Source organism: Dichomitus squalens (assembly GCF_000275845.1).
Source record: "Dichomitus squalens LYAD-421 SS1 unplaced genomic scaffold DICSQscaffold_1, whole genome shotgun sequence".
Classification (NCBI taxonomy): domain Eukaryota; kingdom Fungi; phylum Basidiomycota; class Agaricomycetes; order Polyporales; family Polyporaceae; genus Dichomitus; species Dichomitus squalens.
The window spans coordinates 2,433,384-2,454,940 of NW_006766883.1; the positions used below are offsets into that span (position 1 = coordinate 2,433,384).

General features: G+C 55.7%; 5 protein-coding genes and 1 non-coding gene across 6 annotated transcripts; 1 reads left to right on the plus strand and 5 right to left on the minus strand.

Annotated features, from left to right (window-relative positions):
• Nucleotides 1-23: 23 nt before the first annotated feature.
• Nucleotides 24-2,127, minus strand: Dslcc2 (laccase; the record flags this gene model as incomplete). The annotated part of the gene is made up of 10 exons (XM_007360563.1): nt 24-320; nt 383-646; nt 711-908; nt 967-1,123; nt 1,178-1,273; nt 1,341-1,404; nt 1,468-1,581; nt 1,633-1,753; nt 1,817-1,885; nt 1,945-2,127. The coding sequence occupies 10 exons, from the start codon at nt 2,125-2,127 to the stop codon at nt 24-26; spliced, it is 1,563 nt and encodes a 520-aa protein (XP_007360625.1).
• A 4,519-nt stretch (nt 2,128-6,646) lies between these two features.
• Nucleotides 6,647-7,015, minus strand: DICSQDRAFT_30076 (uncharacterized protein; the record flags this gene model as incomplete). The annotated part of the gene is made up of 1 exon (XM_007359691.2): nt 6,647-7,015. A coding segment is annotated over one exon (369 nt), but the record flags the coding sequence as incomplete, so codon positions are not given.
• Nucleotides 7,016-7,657: 642 nt separating this feature from the next.
• Nucleotides 7,658-8,662, plus strand: DICSQDRAFT_76734 (uncharacterized protein; the record flags this gene model as incomplete). Its single annotated transcript, XM_007360564.1, has 4 exons — nt 7,658-7,829; nt 7,898-7,977; nt 8,035-8,119; nt 8,173-8,662. The coding sequence occupies 4 exons, from the start codon at nt 7,658-7,660 to the stop codon at nt 8,487-8,489; spliced, it is 654 nt and encodes a 217-aa protein (XP_007360626.1). The 3' UTR covers nt 8,490-8,662.
• A 1,405-nt stretch (nt 8,663-10,067) lies between these two features.
• DICSQDRAFT_76736 (acetyl-CoA synthetase-like protein) lies at nt 10,068-15,498 on the minus strand (the record flags this gene model as incomplete). The annotated part of the gene is made up of 6 exons (XM_007360565.1): nt 10,068-10,631; nt 10,687-14,340; nt 14,391-14,532; nt 14,590-14,674; nt 14,740-14,826; nt 14,944-15,498. 6 exons carry the CDS (start codon nt 15,496-15,498, stop codon nt 10,262-10,264), a joined length of 4,893 nt encoding a protein of 1,630 aa, XP_007360627.1. The 3' UTR covers nt 10,068-10,261.
• A 1,418-nt stretch (nt 15,499-16,916) lies between these two features.
• DICSQDRAFT_t10 lies at nt 16,917-17,015 on the minus strand. Its single transcript has one exon. It is a non-coding gene; the product is annotated as a tRNA-Leu (tRNA).
• A 96-nt stretch (nt 17,016-17,111) lies between these two features.
• On the minus strand, nt 17,112-21,008 carry DICSQDRAFT_45634 (uncharacterized protein; the record flags this gene model as incomplete). The annotated part of the gene is given in 20 exon segments (XM_007359716.1): nt 17,112-17,261; nt 17,322-17,380; nt 17,437-17,473; nt 17,527-17,553; nt 17,609-17,838; nt 17,887-18,034; nt 18,095-18,179; nt 18,238-18,498; nt 18,553-18,698; nt 18,760-18,901; nt 18,952-18,999; nt 19,054-19,195; nt 19,244-19,255; nt 19,309-19,715; nt 19,901-20,041; nt 20,093-20,164; nt 20,215-20,304; nt 20,355-20,795; nt 20,812-20,872; nt 20,927-21,008. 20 exon segments carry the CDS (start codon nt 21,006-21,008, stop codon nt 17,112-17,114), a joined length of 2,781 nt encoding a protein of 926 aa, XP_007359778.1.
• Between the last annotated feature and the right edge of the window lie 549 nt (nt 21,009-21,557).

Here is a 21,557-nt window from a genome sequence, read left to right on the forward strand (position 1 = left end):
TGAGGTTCGACTACGCAAACCGCTCACTGATCATCAGGGGAAAGGGCATCGTAAGTTGGGCAGAGGTCCGACCAAGCCTGCGGGACTGGGTTTGCAGACTTGACATCCGGAATGTCTTCGGCCATGACGACAGCGAAACCAGCCTCGAGGTGAAAATCGATGTGGCAGTGGAGGAACCACGGGCCCGGGTTGTCAGTCTGGAAGCGGATAGTGACGTTGTCGCCCGCGGCGGGGGTACCGGTGGAAACGACGTCGCGCCAGACAGGGTTGTCGTAGTTGTACTCGGTAGAGCCCGCGCTGCGTACGACAGCGAAAGAGTGCTATGAAGGGACACCCCGATGAGCATATCATTGTCATCTCCTGTAGAGCGAAGGAAACTTACACCGTGCAAGTGGAAGGGATGAGGAGCACCAGGAGCGTTCGTGGTGGCGGGGAAGGTGATCTCGATGGACGAATTGACGGGCAGCTGGTATACACTACCAGACGGCAAGAGGTCCTGGGCATCCTGCGCGCCGCTGATAATTTGGAGCAGGACGGGGACGGTGGGGGGCACGAAAGAAGCGTCGTTGATAAAGAAGTTGGTGCCGTTGAAGTTGAAGACCATGTTAATGGCCTTGTCAACACCACCCTGCACAGCGGTACCGGGCTGGACGATGTATTTGGGTCAATTACCGATGTAGTGTTCATGTTCGTACGAATCGAGCACGTACCGTCACCCTCGGGGTCAAGGGCGCAAGAGTGGCCTCGTTAAGCAGGTTCTGCGTAGCCTGCTGGGACGTTGTAGGCTCGATCGAAGCAGCTCCGTCATAGCGAAGAATGGCAGAGTTGATGCCGTCTGCGAAGCCGATGTTACCCAAGTTCGGGTTAGCACGAATCCAGTAGTTGTCAACTGTTTGATTCGCAGTAAGCTAGAAAACAATAGGTCACTTCGGTTTCATAAAGAGTGCTCGCGCTCAGATTACTCACCACGAACGAGTAACGCTGGGCAGCAAATATCTGAATAGCGTTGACGGTGACGGGCTTCGTCTCGATACCATCGGCTTCAATGACGGTCAGGTCGTGGTTGTCGATACTGAAGACGTAGTTCGGGTCGCAAGAAATCGACACAAGTCGGAAGCGGTAGCTATAGCAAAGCCGTCAGCCCTAAAAAGTTGATGGATCTTCAGCTATAACGTACCGCTTGCCCTGCGTAACATTGATGACCGCGAGGTCAGCGGTAGGAGTTCCTGGGCTCCGCCCCAGACCGTTGATGAGAGTGGAGTCTGAACCAAACCTGTATTCCGAGTGGAGTTAGTCACGACAGTCTGAACGACGGTATACAGGAAGGTGATCAAACTCACGGGACACGAGGGCCAACCTTGGCGGCAAGATGGTACCAATCCGTGAGGGTAATCACGGTCGAGTCTATATGGCGTGAGTGTCAGACGAATCTGCCTTTGGCGGGGGGAACACCCGTAGAGGACTGACCGTCGTCAACATCGTAAAGATGTGCGTGGGGATCCTTAGGATCATACACTACGAAAGGACCCCTCAAACCATCGCAATATTGCGTGGAAAGATGACTGTGGTACCAATAGGTACCTGAATTCGTGTCAGCGGCCCATTCATACCAGGACGGTGACCGTATCTTACCAGACTGGTCTGGAACCTGGAAATCGTACAGGAACGAGTTTCCGCTGGAGATGGGGCACTGATTGATGAAGGCAGGACCGTCTGCCCAGTTCGTGCCCTTCTGGAAGAAGCCATGCCAGTGCTACAGGACCGTTGTTAGCATGACTTGTGACGTTCCTAGGCGCGAGCGGAGGATGATCCATACAATACTAGTGGATTTTAACATGGTGTGGTTCGTCAGCTGGTTGATTACGTTGAGCTGGAACCGGTCGCCCTATAATCACCCAATGTCAGTCAAGAGTAGTGCTATGGCTAGCATGCTTCAGAGCTGACCTGGTTACCAGTGATGAGGGGCCCGGGAACGAGACCGTTGACTGCGATGGCAGCACGGCTGAAGCCATCGGGGGCGACGGTTACATCGGTGATGGTCAGGTCGGTGACGGGCCCGATGCCTGCGGAGGCCGAGGCGGCGAAAAGGAGGGTGACATAGGAAAGCAAGCACATGAACTTGGCCATGACGATCGCAAGTGAAGAGAATTGCTCGAAGACCAAAGGAGGACTGGGGCTTGGATAGAACGGCCTCTTACGACCATCCTTTATAGCAAAGCAGCGAAGCCAAGGCGCCAGAGGCCAACCGAGCTCTGCTATGTCTGCTACTGCCATAGAGCCGGAATGTGTTCGATCATTTTGGCCCTGAAAGGCGGTCGTCGCGCGAATCCTACGGGGAGCGTGAGAGCAGGCTTGGCGCAGGCGCAACCTAGTCATCCCCGAGACCTTTCTTGGGCCCCCCGTCGAGCGTCGGCAGACCTGAACGTCCAAATTGGTGCATTCGGCGCCGATGTAAGGTAATTTGATGCGAGCCATTCATCTGCGATTTGAACAACGGCCCTCGCGCGAGTCCGACGTTATGCGTAAGACTGAGGATAGGTGCCACGGAAACATCCATACGGTTGATGGATCGTCTTGCGCTGATTGAGCAGTTTTTGCCAACGACGGCATGGAACCGTCACTCTTACTGCCCCTCAGACCTATCACAATGACGACGACGCTTGTGGAGACTCTGACCGCCGACACCCGGCGCAGCAAGTATACGAGACCAGAATCAATGTTGCAATATGCACACCACTGACACCCGCAGTGGTCCGTTCCTCGAGGGGCCTCAAGGCTATTGCCGTCTGGTACGGGTCAACGTGGGATTTGTCCGATGCATGCGGTGCAATGCGATATTCTGATGCCAGAGAGAACGAGAGCAGGCTGCGCTGTTGCTGTCATCAGGCACAAGTAGGATGGGAGGCTCAGTGCTTACATACCGGTGTCGGGACAAGGTGAAGGACGTGATCCGCCCAAAGATACCAACCGTGACCACAAACGAACAGACTTTCCAAAAGTGGATGAACCGGCGTTTGTGCGATTAGCACGGCCACCAGCTCCACTGGCAGCCCCGGAGCGGTGAGTTGAACGTCCCCCGCCAACTAATACCTGCTACTCCGCTAATTTACCTCACTCGGCTTATGGGACGCACAAGCCATTCTACCATCGACCTGTGCGCTGAGACAGCTACAGCGACAGCCCCGCTCTTGCCCGTCGGAGGCCCGGCAGAATATCACCAGACCTCTATGCCGACTGCTTGCATTGTCCTCCGCCGTGTCAACTGCCGCCAGGGTAGTGTGCCTACGAGTGTTGTGCCTGTCACACAATCTGGCCTCGAAAGCCATCAGTCTGGATAATCTGGGTTTTACGTCGTTTGGTGGGAGCTCACCTAGCACCGACCGTGAAAAGTTCCCACGACGGCTTATGCTAACACGTCCGGTAGCTCGATTGCGCGTCCTATTCGCCAGCGTAGGGTCCCCTATAGGACACGGACAGATTGACCATGCTGATGCTGGGTCACATATCTGCTTGTTTATTCTCACACTAGCGTCGTGGTTTGCATGATCACTGGTATGTGCCCTTTTACTGCTTGTACGTTTGTGATCTCGTTCTGAAACGACACTATTTCGTAGGCATATCATGCGATGGAGAGCGGCGTCAGGAGGGCAATCCTACGTTGGTTTGTAATTGCTTGGAAAAGCAACGATGGTGGGACGTTGATCTAGTACTAATAACTCTATCTCTGGCATACAGTTTGAAACTGACCGCAGACCCGAAGTGTCTCTGCATCCACCCAAGCAAAAAGTGTAGACAAGACCATGGGAGCAATTTGGGAAGCATCTGGCACGGCCGCCTAGCCTGCGTTGGTCCGCTCGGACCCAGGTAGTGCAGTTCGCTCATCAATCGTCTTTCCAGAACCACTTGGATAACCAGTCTAACCTTCTTTTCCCCCAGGCACACTTCGACATCGCGTACCTTCGTTCGCTGAGGATCTGTACCCTTGCAGAATGCTGTCACTCCACTAGCCTTTCAACAGATGCGCTGAAGTCACCCGACGATCGCGGTCGCCAAGTAGCGTTACACCCACCGTCCACCTTCATCGATTTTCACCAAGCCACAGCCGTACCTCACTTTTTTCGGAATGCTCCTCCCTGGCCGCTCATTCAATTCCACACTAGCTCAACCGTTGAAATGAAAGCCGGCTTGAATGGTACATCCGAGGTTTTCCCACGATTGAGAACGGCAGAAGCGGATCCAATCAATAGGCCGCGTATATCTCGTCGGCCGCGCAGTTGCAGGGGTGATTTCTGCTGCTGCTGTTACCGCGCAAGGCATCTGGTTGTCTGCGATTCGGGTCCAGATTGCCGAGACGCAGAAGCAGAATGACTCAAGCAGCGCGCCCTGATAGACTAAATGCCTAGAGTTCGCGTTGCGTCAGGTCCCAAACCTACGACCCCTATGGCCGGATGTCCCCTTGCCAAAGCGATGGGACTTCTTCGAAGGCATTTGCGATTCTCTGCAACGAAGAACCCGGGCCGCTACCCGATGACGACCGCGTGCGTGGACGTTCGGCGGCGGGCGTCGAGAACTTCCAACCGACTGCTATGTGATGCAAAGACATAAGTGCGTGTGTGCGTTTTCGCAATCAGGCTACTGAGAAAGCTACTGGGGATCTGGTCCTCATTGATGTAAAGAAATGCTGTCAATGAAGTCCTTCTACAGATGGGTCTCAACATTGATGGGAGGTATCGTTTAGGTCATAGCAGCCAACGTAGTGGTTCTTGGACTTCGCCGAGGCGCAACCCTGGTAAGTCCCTGTGTCTAAATGGCTCGATACTTTTCAAGAGTACGCGCATACTCCCTTTGACTCATGATGATCGGCGTCCCACAGGATATCGATCGTAGTTGGCTGGCAACTAGAGAGCGCTCTCCCTTCCTCGTCCCAAACTGGCCTGTCGGTGTCAGCTCTTCCCGTCCCTCGCGTGCGCGTTCGCGCTGATGCTTTGCCGAACGGTCATATCAGCCCGCCGGTCAAGCTGCCAGTCGAAGATATGTCTCGTGGAGCGGCTTTTTAGACACCATTCTCGGAATAAGGACCGTAACTGCCATAACAATCGCGCTCAGACTATACAGGCGATTCGGGTTAGCTTCAGCTGGCGCTGCGGCCGGCTCAGAAAACCAGGCACATCAGCACTCGTCGGCTCCCAATCCCAAAGCGCACGGAGCATTATGCAAGCCGTGCGCACATACGAGCTATCTTCTTGGTGAGTGCTCCTCCCCTGAAGACGCTCTGCTCTGTTCGCCTCAAAGCAACCAATTAAGATGTCACTCGAGCGATTGTAACGACGGTGACGACTGCCGACGCCTGGCTGTCGAAGCCCATGTAGTTGCAATGCGCTGACGTGAGTCTTGCGGCCGAGGTGTTTATCTTGTCAGCATGACCTAAAGCCTGCATTGACTGTGCGACGGACGTCAACACCGCATACTCCCGCGAGCCCTACGATGCCGGAACGCTCGGACGTCCGATTCGGTCAAGCTAGGCAACAGTACCGCAGCGCGTTTATCATACCCGGCGTCGGCCCCTCGATCGTGCATGTGTTGACCCTGCGCGCCGTCAGACGTCGGTCGTTACTGCGCGCACCCGGCACATCTCGGCGCAGCAAGCGCTGTGAAGCAATAGGCCATGCGCTCTTCTTTCCGACTTATCGCTTTTACGTCTTCTTCTACCTTTGTTGTTCAGCTCTGGAAGGAATTTGCACTGTTTCCGCCGACTTATGCGTCAGCCCAGGTCCGGGAAGGACCCCAATCCATGTTCACGGCTCGTGGACAGCCCCTGGTGTAACTTACGTATCCTAAAGTGATTGAATCCACATCTGCATTCCTCTCCTTGTCCTTCCTTATTCAGTCGTTCGTCTCGGAGGAGCGGCGCTGATGAGAACGGACAGGCACGCTCGCTATGTATCCGGAAGGTAATGCGCCCCACACAAAGCCCGCCAGACCCCGCACTAGTCGCATTTTAGTGAATCCGACATTCCGACAACGCGGTGTATCCCACGATCGTGTTGGCACTTAAGTTGTTCGGCGAAAGAGTAAGAGAACGCGCCATATGGGCAGAGCGAGTGATGGCGATGCGTACCTGACACTTCGCTGCTGTAGTTTGCTGTTCCCATATGACACAACTAGAGTGATACTGGATGTTGCCTGGAATGAGTAAAGACGGCATAATGAGGTAATGTAGCGTACGACGTCCAAGTACAGCTCTTTCACCCAGACCGACGGTGAATCACCTAGCTACAATGAAAGGAGTATAGAGTACAAGATATAGTATACACAAGCATTGGGCCAAAGCACGGATACAAGAATTCATAACAGCAAGTGTGGATATAATACGACAAGTTCTTGACCGTAGGGATGCAGAAGTCCACGGATACTCGGACATAGAAGAGACCCGGCGGCCTAGCGTGGGCAAAGACATCCATCAAAAACTTAGGCTCAGGGGGTGTGTAGGTTCACATGACTTACATCGCTCGATGACGACACAGAACGGTGCTTAGAAGAGACGATACTATTTGGGTTGAGTCTACATGCTAGCAAGTATCCGTAAGCCATTCCATATGTCTGCAGATGACGCAAACGAACATCAGGCACACATTGCACATACCTGCTACCGGATACCTGCAGCCGCCTCAAGTCTCGTCACCTCTTCTCTGAGAGCGTCTCTGCCCTCCTCCAGCCACTGGATATAACCTCTCGCACGGAAGAGTATCCCGCTCTTTCCCTTCGTGCCCCTTCCTCGGCTACCGCTGCCCTTTGGCCGCCCTCGGGTGGGCATTCCGGTCCCCGGGGGCGCGCCCGCAGGGGCAAGCAGCGTTGTAAGCTGCAGGTAGCCGTCGCGGATGGCATTGCGACGCTTCTGCTCGGACATGATATGGTTGAGCCGCTTCTGTGGAGTCGAGAGCAGGGGTTTCACACGGGGACCAGCGGATGCTGAGGGCGTACCGCGCGACGCAGGGGAGGACGATCTAGATGCAGAACGACTCCTGGAACGCAGTTTCGGCTTCGTGTCGGCAGCCTGAGCGTAGGACTGCTGTGGCGGGGGAGGGGGCCGCTGCGCCTGCAGCTGAGACTGCTGCAGGTGGTGATGTTGTTCCGGCTGGGAAGTGAAGAGGCTGGATGACGGTGGGAAGTGGTGTATCCCAGGTGGTGCCGTCTCCTGCAGGGGACTGTGGTAGAGGGGATCCGGGGGTACATCCGGCAACAGTGGAAGCGAATCCACATTGAATTCCCATTCGAAGTTCTCGAGAAAGCCGAAGAGATCCGTTGTCTCTGCCGCAGAGAAAAGTTCGTTTGATGGGGGCAGCGGTGGAGGTGGCGGCACACCCTCGCCATGCAACCCAGCGTTGAAGAACTGGAAGTCGTCGAAGGAGAGAGGCGGGGCGATGTGCTCGGCCGGCGGTGGGGAGTGGGGATGCGGGGGATGCGGAGGAGACATGATGGTCCGAGAGCAAGTGCCGGATTGCCGGTGCGCGCTCCGCGAGAGTGGTGGAGGCCGGGGCAGCGGCAGGGGCCGGAGCGGAACCGGGGGACCGGGGAAGAAGGGGCGGCACGTGGAGGGGAGAAAGGAGAAAAGCGGGAGATATAGACCGTAGGGTCCGAAACCCCGCGCATCACCCCCATGTCGGCCCTCTCAGAGGCCTCCACGCCGGCCCAGGACGCGGCCCCTCCGTCGATCGACACGCAACAACTGCAACAACATAACCAGCAGCTCGCTTCAGACCTCGGCCAACAGGCACAGCAGCCTGGCTCCGGCTCGTCCTCCGCCCCGCCCGCCGACGGCGGCCGCAAGCGTGCGTATCGCGTCTCTGCTCTCTCCACCTCCCGCCGCCGTTGCCCGTCCTGACCTCCTCCGCTCCAGCCAAGGCGCCCTCCGTTCGAAGGGCCTGCACCGCCTGCCACGCCGGAAAAACAAGATGTAGCGAAGTCCTCCCTTGCCAGGTTCGTTCCTCCGTCTCTCTTCCTCCTTCCCCGCTGTGCTCACACATCACCACACAGAGCTGCTTGAAGAGGGGCATGGGGGCATCATGCACCTACCCCGATCCGGACGCCGCCGATACACACCAGCCCCAGACTGCCCCCCGTACGTTCTTGTCGCACACAAACGCACATGCATGTCCTCACGAACCTTCGCAGCGCAAGTTCCCCCCTTTGCCGCCGCCATGCCGTACCCTCCACCCATGCAAGGCCTCACCCACCCACACTACTACGACTACAACAGCACATTCCCCGCCAACCCAAACCCAGGCGCCTCGACGTCCACATTCCGGCCCGCGAAACGTCCACGGCCGCTGACCGAAGAGGAGGCCGCCGCCATCACGCGCAACTTCACCCGCGGCGACTTCTTCGTCGGCTCCAGTGCCCCCGTCCGCATCGACCCCCGCTTGCCCGTCCGCCTCACGCTTGCCGAAGGCGATCAGGTCCACTTCTCCATCGGCGAGGCCATTGTCTGATCTCTGCCATCTTGCGTCCCTGCTGTGCTGTGTTACCCCCGTTGTAGATACGAGTGATGGACTTGCAGTTTGCATTGCTGTCGGTTAGCTTTCTTGGCACCCATGGTCGTCCTATGTATGTATACGTTGTCTCCGAGTCGTCTATCCGTCCCAATATATAGGGTGATCCCTTTGCCGCACATCATTGCGGAGTTTTCTGCTATCTGACGGTGAATTCTTCCCAGGTGTGAGCACATGGCAATCGTCATAGAGTTGTACCCGCCACCTGCCCAACCTAGCTGGCGAAGCTGCACTTGAGCAGGCAGGTTCAGTAATGGTAACCGAGCTCTCTCTTCAGCGTGACATCGGACGCCGAAATCACCATCATGGGTCACCCTGTGACCGAATTTCGATCTCCCGCCACGGATGGATTCTCCGCGCAGGAGGTCACGATCTGTCACGCTTGCCGAGGCCTGCCGGTCTTCGGGTAATGCCCATTCTCGAGCTTGATGAGCCTTAGCCGAGGAGCCTAAGCAAGTCGGAGAGTCAAAATGTGGCTGCATTGTCACGCCCGTGAGGGCTACTTCTTGTTTCTCCTCTGCGTTCCCCTGAGCAGGCATCGGAGAATTCAATAAAGGAAGGGTAAGATGTGTACATAGAAATGCGTATGATAGATTTGGAGGGAAGCGCCCGGAAGTAAGTACAAGGCGAGACTCATGAAGTTTTGATGGCAATGAGTTGCCCCACTTCCTCCTGCAAGATCGATTCAATGGCTTATGATATAAATTCCGTTCTTTTTACTGCTTATCTGGAACACATCTGGGCACCACCTTCAAAGTTGCAGCTTTATCGGGTGGAAAATGAGGGAGATCCGTACCTTTGTCCGAACACTGGGGTCGCGATAGTACTAGGCCGCAGAGCGAGCGACCTGAGTGGAACACCCTTATGCAGAGCATGTTCCGGGTTATCTTGGCATAGTGAGCAACATCAAGCCCTTCCTTACTGGCACAGCCCCCGATAGCCACGTCTTTGTCCGAACGACGCTATTCAGCTAGCTGAGTAGGCGACAATGACTATACCAGTCAGGCGGACCAGGGTGAACTGTACGAGGTTTAACCGTTCCTTGCCGTTGTAGACATGTGGGTGGACAACATCACTTCGACTTCAGCGGTGAGCTTGTGTGCGAAGATACTTCATTCGCTCTAAAGCCGCAGTCTTCGGTGACGTCGCTTCAGCTGGTATGTCGTCGCCTCCTGAGACGCAGAAATTAGGACAATGATTGCAGGGGCGGGCTCAATCAAATGTGATATGTTGCGGTTCGGACACTTGATCCGACTCTGCCACCCTCGCCCAGAGGAAGCAGGAGCGACGTCATTCTCCTGACCGCCGATGGCGGCCATCTTCTTAGAATGCGAGCGCGAAAGTAATAACCTTAACCAGACCGCGCGATGCGAGTTGCGACGCGACATCTCATGTGCGCTCGGATGGCAGATCTACTCCGTCGACGGAACGTTGACGGCAATGTCTGCTTTACCTCTTGATGTTGAAAACATGTGAAGCACGCCTCCGTACTACGCACGCGACGTTGAACCATAATATGAGCATTGCCTGCACACTGATACATGATAGACCCGATAGTGACATGAAAGAAACGATACTATAAGAACAGTGGCATATACAGTCGACTGAGCAATAATCTATTGGTAATTAAAAATTGGGTATGACAATGCAACAACAGAAATGTAGACAACTGACAACAGAAATGTTCGGTACCGAAACTCAGCGAAAGACCACTACATAAGCTTCGAGTTACGCATAGTCGAAGTGTGCAACAACTTCAGCTCTATGCGCCTCCTCGTCAACTGCAGCTCACGCTGGTGGTGCTCGAGCTTCTTATCCAACCTGCGCCGCTCGTCCTCCAAGTTATCTTGCGTGCGCTGAAGTGCCCGGTAGGATGGATCCGTGTGGAACATAGACAGAACCATGGAGCGTGCCTTACTGCGGAGGTACTCCTTCTCGTCCATGTACTGCGCAGGCCATCCGGCGTACACGCCGTCCGCCTCAGCGATCTCGCCCGAAGTCAACAGTGTGTGTTCGAGAAGCATGGAGCATGGCTCCATGGATGCGCCCGAAAGCAAGCGAGAACCCGAGCGCAACGCACAGCTGTCAGGAATGTGGTTAGCACGTATCGATGATTGGTGTGGCAAAGCGGACTCACCCAGGGCCAATTTTCAGCGCGTTCAAAGCGAAGTTCCCGCGCGAGTTGATGTGAGCGACAACTGAGCAATTATCGAGCGCGACATTGTCACCCAAGTCGACAAGGTCAGGCTCGGTCATCAAGCCCGTTCGGCCCCCCGCGAAAACGGAGACGTTCTTGCCAATCTTCGCACCCATGGCGCGATAGAACCAGACGATGTATGCAGATCCGCTGATGGCACCAAGGACAGCGCCATTACCGTACCCTCGGTATAGAGGCTTCGCGAGGACGAGATGGAGTTGCCAGCGCTGGCAGTACGAACTCTTGTCCCAGTCGTAGCTGCCGGGAGCCCGGCGACCGATGACGATCCACTTCATGACGACGACCCAGAGGATGACAACGATCGCCTGGAGGACAAGGGTCAAGATAAACCAGCATGCTATCAGGCCAAATATGACAAAAGTTTGCTGAGGGCCCGAGCGGAAGAGGTCTAGCCGAGAAAGATGTATACGAAGTTGGTTGAGGACCTGGGTGCCGACGACGGCGGCGATCGACCAGTATCCTGCGCCGAGGATGGCGATAAGGGTGTTGATGCTGACCAGGAGGGGGTACGGGAATACGAAGTAGGTCGCCTCGCGCTTGTAGAAAGCGCGACCGAAGGGCGTAATCGTCGGGCTCTCGTCGTCGGTCGCCTCCTTGCTTCCGCTCTTGAAGCAGACAGCTTCCCCGCCCTCTGAACCCATCCAAACGGAGCCGTCCGCGTAGGTCATGTCTCTCTTTGCGAGTGCGCCGGAGCCCATAATGGCGCGTTTACCCACGGACACCCCAGGAAGGAGGACGACGCGGTCAGCAATCATAGCGCCTGACTTGACGATGATCTTGCCCGAGCCATGGGCGTCCGTAGTGAACGCTTCAGATCGGGACCCGAATACGACGTCGTCGCCAACCTCGAGGAGCTCTGGGTCTGGGCAGTAAACCCCCGACCCGGGCCAGTACACGCGCTTGCCGATTTTCGCGCCCATGCAGCGCCATATGATTGAAGTCGTCTCGTAGTGCGAACCGATGATATCGAACGCACGCTTCATGGCATATTGGTTGAGGAGGTGCTGGTTGATGAAACGGCGGGTGAGAACCCATTGCGAAGCGTCCGCAGCACGGCCCTCGCTGTTGAGACCCATAATGCGCTTGACGATAATACCGATGACGAGCTGGAGAATTGGCGGAAGGATCACTCGGATGATACGGGCAAAAGCATGCCACGCGACCCGTCTCGGTAACGAGAACCAAACGATAACACGCTCGGCCGAGTTGAGATCGCCTTTTGGGCCAGGTTGAGAAACGAGGAGGTAGAGGGCAGCGAACCAGGGGGCATATGAGACAATCTTGACGATGATAATGACAGGATATGCGAAGAATATCCTGGGTGCCCAGTGCGGGGATGGCACAGCCGACCGACCGTATTGAGCGTGGCTTGGGGGAGAGGGCGCGTCGTAAGAAGAAGCGTGTGGGCCATAGACCGCGCCGTCGGGGACAGTCGCGCCGGGAGCAATCTGCGTGTAAGTGTTCACGACGGCACCACGGCCAATGACGATAGGCTCAAGGCGGAAAAATCCATCACGCTCGATGCAAAAACCGCGCACGAGCGCATTGTCGATGCGACAGCCGTCGTGGAAGGTCAGAAGGTCGTATTCGCCAAGCGTCGCGTTCGAGTCGATGACGACGTTCCAGCTGACGCGTGCTCCAAGCAGGCGGAGATACAACACCTCGAGGTAGGGGTGCCCAGAGAAGATACCGCGGCCGAAGATACGAAGAGCCTGGTTGGTGATCCACCAGCGAAGGTGATAGTTGCTCCAGAAGCGGTACGTCCCCGGCTTGTAGCGGCCGATGATGATCCATTTGACGGCAATGCCAACGATGGGAAGGACAATCCTCGCAAGAAGGCGAGCTCCGATGATAGCTGCCAACAGGGATCCGATGCGCTCCCAGTAGCTGCCATCGATGTAAACTGTGGAAAGCGAGAGGATCATGACAATGCCGGTCCAAGTGAATGCGACCTTGAGAGGATAGAAGAGCAGCGACGTTGCTTGTACGCAAAGCGACAGTACGTGAGTCTGGCTGCGCGTACTGTCCGAAACGGGCTTCTGACTTTCAAGGGAAGGGAGGTCGAGCGTGCTGTGCCCCGGCTTGTCCATGACAGACTCGGCATCGTCGTCGTCATCCGAGCTGTTGATGGCGATTTTCTCGATATCGGGGCGTGCTTGGTTGACGTCCTCGTCCTCGATCAAAGAAGCGATTCCGCTGATGGTACTGTGCGTGAAGATGGAGGGGACGCGCACAGTTACTCCCGTCTCCTTGCGGATCATGTGCGCAAGACGGCCCAAGAGCAGCGAATTGCCGCCTAAGAGGAAGAAATCGCTGTCGCCCGAGATGGACGCAGGGTCCTTGTCCAGAAGCTCCGCGACGATCTTACGGATGACGAGTGCCTGAGAAGACAGGCCGCGTGCGTTGCGACGTGCCATCTCGGCTTCCATAACGCCCCAGTCGACTGTCTTGTCCTGCTTCCTCGCGAGGAGCTCAGAGAAGACATAGAGAGGATTGGGCACGGAGTAACCGGGGACAATCTTCAGCAGCGCGTCGACAATGGAGACGGAATCGAGGCCTGAAGCGGGGTTGATCGCAACGAGCGCTTCGGGGGTACCGTCTTTCTGCAGGCGGACAGCGACTTCCCGGACGCCCTGGAAGCTGGCAATGGCATCCTCGACTGTGGAAACGTCGAAAGAGACAAGCGAGCAAGGGATGGGCGTCGACAAAGGTGCGTTCTTGTCGGGGACAGTCTGAGTCTCGAAGTGACGAACGACGGCAGGCGTCTCGTCAGACATCTCCTCGATGCCAAGACGCTCGGCGAGCTTGATGCGTAGTGGCTTGCCCGCGGCGTTCTTCGGCAAGTCGGGCATGTACACGATCGCAAACGGCCATTTGGAGGGGTGGAGTTGCACTTGCAACAAGTCGATGAGCTCGCCGAGACCGATGCGAGGCGCATCCGGCTGGGGAACGATGACAACGCCGATGGTTTCCTGGAGGACATCGTGAGGAATGGAGAACGCGATCGTGGCCTTCACCCGCCCCGAGGCGAGAGACGTGATGGCCTCCTCGATCTCGAAGGGCGAGATGACCTCGCCACCCTTGTTGATGATCTCCTTTGACCGACCAGTGACGAACAGGTAGCCGTCTTGGTCCATGTAGCCGACGTCTCCACCGTCGAACCACCCTTCAGACGAGAACGCCGAAGTGTCGAGAGGAGCGCCGGGCTCGGTCTCATATCCCTCGAACGTTGGAATGCCGCGAACACAGACAGCGCCGGTAGATCCCCGAGGCATCTCGCGCTCCAAGTTGAAAGGGTCGCGGATAGACATGTGGGGACCGCAAGCGATGCCGGAACAACCCGGGCGGTCGAGTTGATATGTCGTCGGGGGCGAAGCAATAGGCATACACTCCGTCATGCCGTATGAGGGAAGTACGATAGAGCCGAAGGTGTCCTTCACCTGCTGAGCCAGAGTGGGTAGAAGGCCGCCGGCTGCGTTCGCCACCATCCGAATACGGACATCCCTCGAGGGGACTACCGTCTCGGGCATCGATCCCAAGATAGCGTGATGCATTGTCGGCGCAGCATAATACCTAAGTTTGGGTAAGCTCGAAATACTGACGGGAGAATAAGCGAAGCGTACCATGTCGCTCCACAGGCCATTGCGATCGGCCAGAAGGCAGTGCTATCAAAGCCTGGACACATGATGGCGCTGCCGCCGGAGAACACGGGCGCCCACAAGTTGCGGATGATACCACCGACGTGGAACAGCGGCATCATGTTCACTAGTATTCATATGAGTATCATCGCGACTTTAGCGAACCTAGGCTGTATGTACTCACTGTTAACATCATCGTCCCTCAAGTTCCATGACTGGATGACGGCGCAAGTGCCGACGATGAGGGAACGAAGTGTGTACGGAACAACCTAAAAGTAGAGGGTGCCGAGTTAGCCATCACCGTCCATCCTAGCCCAAACTGAAAGGCGCTCACCTTTTTCTTGCCACTCGTCCCAGAGGTGTGTAAAATAAGCGAGAAGTCGGATAGCCCGTTTGGACGCGGTTTGTATACCGAAAGGCGCTTCTGGCGCACGTCCACGGAAGCGCGTTTGTGGCTCACGACGGAGGCGCGCCTTTGGCTTACGACAGAAGCGCGTCTTTGGCTCACGACGGAACCGCGCCTTTGGCGCACGTCCACGTCGTCCGAATCGTCGCCATCCTTCATGATCGTCATGTCGAACAGGCCTGCGGGGCCATCCTCGCGCGCGTGCATGAAAATGACCTCGCACTTCAGCTCCTCCCTCAACTTCCTGAGCTCAAGCCTGTCCGTCGCTTCGGTGGTCGTAAAGACTGCCTTAACACGTAGGCGTGCTGCGTCTTCGGCGATCTCTGCAGAGGTGCAGCTGGAGTTGACGGGGGCGCAGGTATGGTAGGCGGAGACGGCGAGTAGGGCGACGGCGTTCTCGGGACTTGTAGGAAGAACGACCATAACGCGGTCGTTGGGGCCAAGGAGGCCATGGAATCCGGACGTCGGCAGCGCAAAGCCACAGACGAAGCGGCGAAGTGCTGCATGCGACAGCGGCGAACGTGTCGAGTCGGTAGACCAGAGTACGGGGGCCTCGGTAGACGCGAGGCAGTCGAGGAGCGTTGTGATACGTTCGGAGTCGGTGACCTCTTGCGCGAGCTGGTCCCCGAGGGACATACCCTGAGCAGGGTCCGAAAGTTTGCCGAGGAATGACAGAGGAACGGACATTGCGATATAGCGTACGGGGGATCGTTAAGGGCGTGAAGGGAGGGAAAATAGGTGAGGACGACAAGTCATGCGGGCCCTTATATATGTTTTCGACGGCCTGACTGCAAGGGTGAATGCCCCTAAACGGTGGAGACTACTGCCTGGGATCTGTGCGGCGGCGGGTGCGGATAGTGGATACGTTGGTGTCATCGACGGGGATGACTTACCAGAGCGCCGGTATAGTCCGCAAGAATCCGGAGATAAGGTGGTCGAGAGCGATGGTGTGCAGAATTCTCGGTGGCCTTCCGCCCAGCATCGCATGAGGTACCGCGCGTGCCGTGTTTTTGCGGATTGCAGAGTGTCGATCGTGTCGGCTGTGGCTCAGATACGATCTGCAATATGTAAGGCGCGCAGCCGCTTTCGGGATGGCTTCCTCTCTCCCGTGCCATTCGGTACTTGGATTGGAAGGTTGCTTATGCTACTGATTGGGAGGGGGACTGAATGTTAGGGGTGGCCGGAGTATACGATTTTGAATTGACCCACAACTCTAGACGAATTATGATTGTCCACATCGTGGCGAAACCGGGCCTACTTTGACCACCCTTGAAGCAAGGATGGCGTACGCTGCCTGCGATTATCCTCCTTCAAATTCCTAAGCGACGTCCAAAGCCGTATCCTGCGCGAACTACGCAAGTCGATGAACACGGCGCCCGTGTCAGTGTGTTCAAGTGGTGCGCCCGATCGTGAGGTGTCCTAAAGGCGCATCTAGCAAAGACGGTAAATTCGTAAAGCTCATGTCTAGGACTCGTATGACGTTCGACGACGCAAACGCACCTCCCAAAGTTGTCAGTCGATAATCGTGAATCTTCATGTTGCGACACAGGGCCCGAGTGGACCAATGTGAACAGTCGGAGGCGGTCCAAGAAGGGCGAGAGCGGCTTCAGGAAATGCCATGCGGAATCCCGTTCACCGACTTCGAGCAGGAGAGACGATATACCCGCCCCTGCATCCGCACCCGCCCCATAGTCTCGAACCCACCCCCTCTGGCGCTTGCAGACCGTAAGTCTGAGAGGAGATACATGCTACACACGCAATCTGCAATATGTTGTCAACGGAGTTCGGTGTCGGACGGTCCATTGATAGACGTTGATGGATGTCCTCAATAGACGTCCTTCTCGTGTCGACATCCGTGCACGTGACCTCGTCTTCGGCTAAGTAGCAAAGGCAACATTGGCGCCCGTTAGATCCGAGCGTCGGTCAAGATCTGGTCAGAAATGGCATCCGTAAGGGCGCTCCGGTGGCGCCGCGCGCGGCTCCCTCGACCATCGTTACGGTCGCACCGTATCGCGCACGTGCGAACGCGACCGAACGTCCCCACCGCTGAACCTTTCCGCATATATTTGCGCCTCACCAGATGCGTTCCACAAGTTGCATAAAAATGACGAGAGTGGGATTCGAACCCACGCCCGTGAGGACCAGATTACGTAGGTTTAGTAACTACCTTAGTCTGGCGCCTTAGACCGCTCGGCCATCTCGCCATGTCAGAACCGCTGCCGTTGATTAACAACAGAATAACGAAAAGATTATGCAGAATACCTGCTCTCGATTCGGCCTACATAGACAGTGAAGTAGTACTATGCGTCCGCTCGATCATCACCGAACATGATCTTCAGGTTCTCGATGCTTTCCGGATCCGTGTCACGTTTGCCTTTGAATGCCTCTTTGACGATAGCGGTCTTCCGTTTCTGAATCTGCAGAATGCGACCCTCAATGGTGCCAGAAACCTGTTGTTAAGAGGGCTCGTGAGTCGAAGATCAGATCATGTTGCACATACGTCCACGTACGATGAAGTGGGTAACGTAGACCGTCTTCTCCTGGCCGATTCGGTGCACCCGGTCGATCGCTATCTCGAGAGGTCAATGCCGGTGCGAGAGTACTCGCAGTGCTTCCAATGCATACCTTGATTCTCAGTCGCGGCGTTCCACCAGCAATCCATCTGAAAGTCATTAGCGAGGGAGGAGGGTCACATTGCTAGTACTGGCGACTCACCATGAAGACATGGTTGGCGTTGGTCAACTATCACGAACCGTATCAAGCGATGATCATCCTGTGAGCGAAGTTGGGAGCGTACATTCAAACCAACGCCACCAGCCTTCAAGCTGATGATGAGCACCTTAGCCTCACGCGTAGGAGCTTTGAATCCGGACACAGCTTCGTTCCGCTTCTTAACGTCCATCGAGCCGTCGAAGCGGTACCAAAGAAGACCCTCACGCTCCAAGACAATTTGGATCAAGTCCAAGAAAGAGGTGAATTGAGAGAACACCACGGCGCGGAAGCACAGGTCCTGGTCTCTCAGCCGGCCTACAGAATAGTTAGAGACAGGCAATGATCGAGCCAGAAGGTACCTACGGAGATGCTGTACCAAAGCCTCTAGCTTTGTCGAAGACCGGAAATCATTCCGACGTAGAATCACCGTGGGTGCTGGAGCCTCCTGGATATCGCCTGCACCTTCGTTGCTGTTCTGTCTTGAGCGGACAATCTCCAGGAGATCGCTCTCCTATAGAATGTTTTCAGTGGAACGAAAAGCGAGACGAATAATCAAAAGACTCGCCTTAACGGGACCCTTACTGCAAGTCGGGCACTTGCCGTCTTCGCCTTTCTCCCTGCACTTCTCGATGAACGCAATGATGCAGTCCTTACAGCTGCAAATGCGAGATGAGCCATCATCTCATACTTCTTCGCCGCGAGGAACAACAGTACCACTGATGCATGCAATTAGGTAGGATTGTCGGCGTTTCCATCACGTCGAAGCAGATCGGACACTCCGCGTCCTCCTGGCCAAGGTTGGCTAAGACGCCCTCGGCGTACACCTTGCTGTCGCTTACGACGTTCTCGCCCTCGCCAAAACGCTGAATGAGCTCCTTGACGTCGATTGTGCCGCTGCCGTTGGCGGACTTCGGCGCGAGACCACCGTCGCCGGACGAGAGGACCAGGTTGGGGTGAAGGACCGCACGACGCAGCCTGTCATCTGTGAGTCAGTTGAACTGTATGAATTGGACCATATATGGAACATACCGCATGAGCATAGCGAGAATGTGAGTATAGTTCCTGCTAACGAGGCCCTTCTCTTTGAGGTGCTCGAAGTCCTTCTTCGCATCCAAGTACAGCGAGTCGTAGATCTTGCGTTCCAGCGGAGAGAACTCCAACTTTTCGACTTTCACCTAATCATCGCAGTCAGCAACCGGACGTTTTCGGCACGGGCTAAGGATATGCGCGAAATACCTCTTTTGGAGGTAGCTGGACGATGCGCTTCCCATCGGAGTCGAGCATGTCCTTCTCGCGGCGCAAGAGCACGCTCTCGAGAATAATCTGTACGACCTCTACCGCCTTCCGGTCGCGAGCTAGGAAAGGTAGTGTGATGAATCTGTTTGGCTCGTTAGTGGGCCGTGTATGCCAGACAAAGGTTGTACTCACGAGCGGAAGAAGGTATAATTCGACCATGGCGTAAAGTCCAAAAACTTCCTATATCACATTGTGAGGACCCGTCGGCTGAGATGAAGTGAGCGAATGTCGCACAAGAGGGAGTAGAGATCTTCTAGGCGGTTCACAATGGGCGTCCCAGTGACCGCCCACCTTCGCCGAGCCCGCAGCGCGTATACCGCCTTGGCGGTCTTGCTTGTCCGAGACTTGCAATGGTGGGCCTCGTCCAGAATGACGCCTGAAGCAGATCAGTAGAGCAAATTGATATGTCATACACGCCTCTTACGGAGCCATTCGACTGTATATATCAACATGAATGACTTGTACAGGACTGGCTGGCCAGATACGTACCTTCGAATACAGACGAGGGTTGTTTCTCGTGCTTTGCATGCTCGGACACGAGCGTCCCGTAAGACGTGATAACCACGTTCGTCGCGCCCTCCCCGTCTACCGCGGCATCCAAGTCCAGCCTGTTCATGCCATGCCAGACCAGCACCCTCAGGGTATCTGGCTTGCTTGATCGCTGCAGCTCCTCCGCCCACTGCGTGAGGAGGGAAGTGGGCGCGACGATCAGGGTCGCCGATGGCCCTTTGCGTTGCTGTGGTAGAGGCTTCTCCATTACGCGGAAGGCGTTGTTCAGTCTGAGCTGCTTGGCTCTGGAAGAGCTTGCTGAGTCGTCGGCTGGCGTCTCGGGTTCGCGGGCGGTCTGTATGAGGGCGGACAGCATGATCGTTTTGCCCATGCCCACTATTGCAGAGCTTCAGTCAAAGTGATGCCTGCAAAGAGGATATAAACTTACTCTCTAAACGGAAGGAGTCCAAGGGAGGAGATGCGATCAGTATAAAGCTATGCGTATAGCATGTCTACCATCCCTACCGTCACTGCGAGAGACGCAAGTAACTAGTGTGAGAAACTAAGACATGCGCGAAAACGAGACACTCACGCAAGGATACCGCCTTTGCACTTACGTTCCGCCTTCGGAAACTCGAGGCTGAGTTCGCCTGAGTACTCATTGAAATAAAACGATCGTTCATCCGCGGTGAGATCTATCATGTCATCATTTGGGTCGAATGGGAATGGGTATCTAGTGCATAGATGAGTGTTCGCCATGTCGATGACCTGGGCTCCAGCTCACTCTTTCCATAAAGGATGCATTGATTGTGCTTCTCGCGCTGAAGCGGCGCCTGTTTCGATGGAATGCATCCACCTGTGGGATTTTGAGACGAAGCGACGACGGGACGACAGACTTTGACTTACAATAGCGCCTGCTTCTGGTATCCTCGCAATTTGAGCGTGAAGCTACCAGCAGGCTCCATCTCACCCATCTGTCTGTCATTCTGCTGCGCTCTGCAGACGTGGTTAGATACTCGTGGGCCCACAGTTACATATTCGCCTACTTCTTGTAGATGAGGTTGATCTGCTCCTCCGTAATGTCTCCCTCGTCCTCGTCCTCGTCGTTGCCAGAAGACGTCTTCTTCACAGCCATCGGTTGCTGTTGGGTCAACAACTCGAGCTCGCGTTGGTACAGCCCACTACGACCGCCGACTGTGTGATTTCCTCTGCGCGGTTTGAGGTTGATACGCTTAAAGAGACTGGTGAGCGACTGCTTTCGTTCTCTCAGGATCTGCTCGGCCTCCGTCTCTTGACCCTCATCGAACATGTCTTTGGCTTTGTCCTCGGAGGGGTACGAAGGCGGACGGAACGCGCTCGGTTTGATGTATATTGACAAGGAGAGTATTAGGTCTGCGCCCGTCGTGAGCTTCGTCGGGCATTCAACCATGGTGCATCTCCGGAACTCGACGATATCTGCTTGCAACATCAGCACAGCTGCGATAAAACTGTCACAGAAGAGACTTGCCTAAGTCAAGGAGCCGCGAGACCCAAGACGCGACCTCCTGGGGTAATCGACCAAATTCTAGACAATTGTTACCCTAAGGCGCTTGATACTCATAGCCGCATACAAGCATACCGAACCCCCTGGTATTGGTTATTCGTACGACGGAATTTTGTTTCTTCTTCGCCGTGGGCTTTGCGGGCGCGGGTTTGAACATGTTAGCAATCGTCAACTGCTTCTTGCCGTCAGCTCCCTTCTTCGCAGGTTTCTTGGGCGGTGGCGGTGGGGGCCTATCCACCTCTTCACGTTCAATGAGAATCTCTTCTCCAGGCTTGATGTAACCGGTGCCTTTGACGGTGCTCCAAGCGTTGTCCACCAGGAAGTAGCCGAGGTACATCGAGCTGGATTGCACTGATGAGCTGTGTGCAGGGGACGAAACCTTGCGCTTCTTCGCTAATGGACCTCCGACTTTTGCAGACTGCTCATGCACTCCTGCTACTGCTATGTCGGGAGAAGACTGCCGTTTCTTTTCGTTTTGCTCAGAGGACGCATCGCTGGAGACGCTTGAGGCACGTGGGACGTCTACGAACTCTGGCATCTCCACATCGAGCTCGATATCTCCATCGTCGACGTCTACATCAGGTAGTGGAAGGGTGCGTTTGACACTGTAGTTCGTGGGCTCGTCGTCGTCACTGTCAGCAAAGAAAAGGGGTCTTTGGGTGGGAGACCGATGTTGCGTAGCCGCGGCAGCAGAGTCATGGGAAGG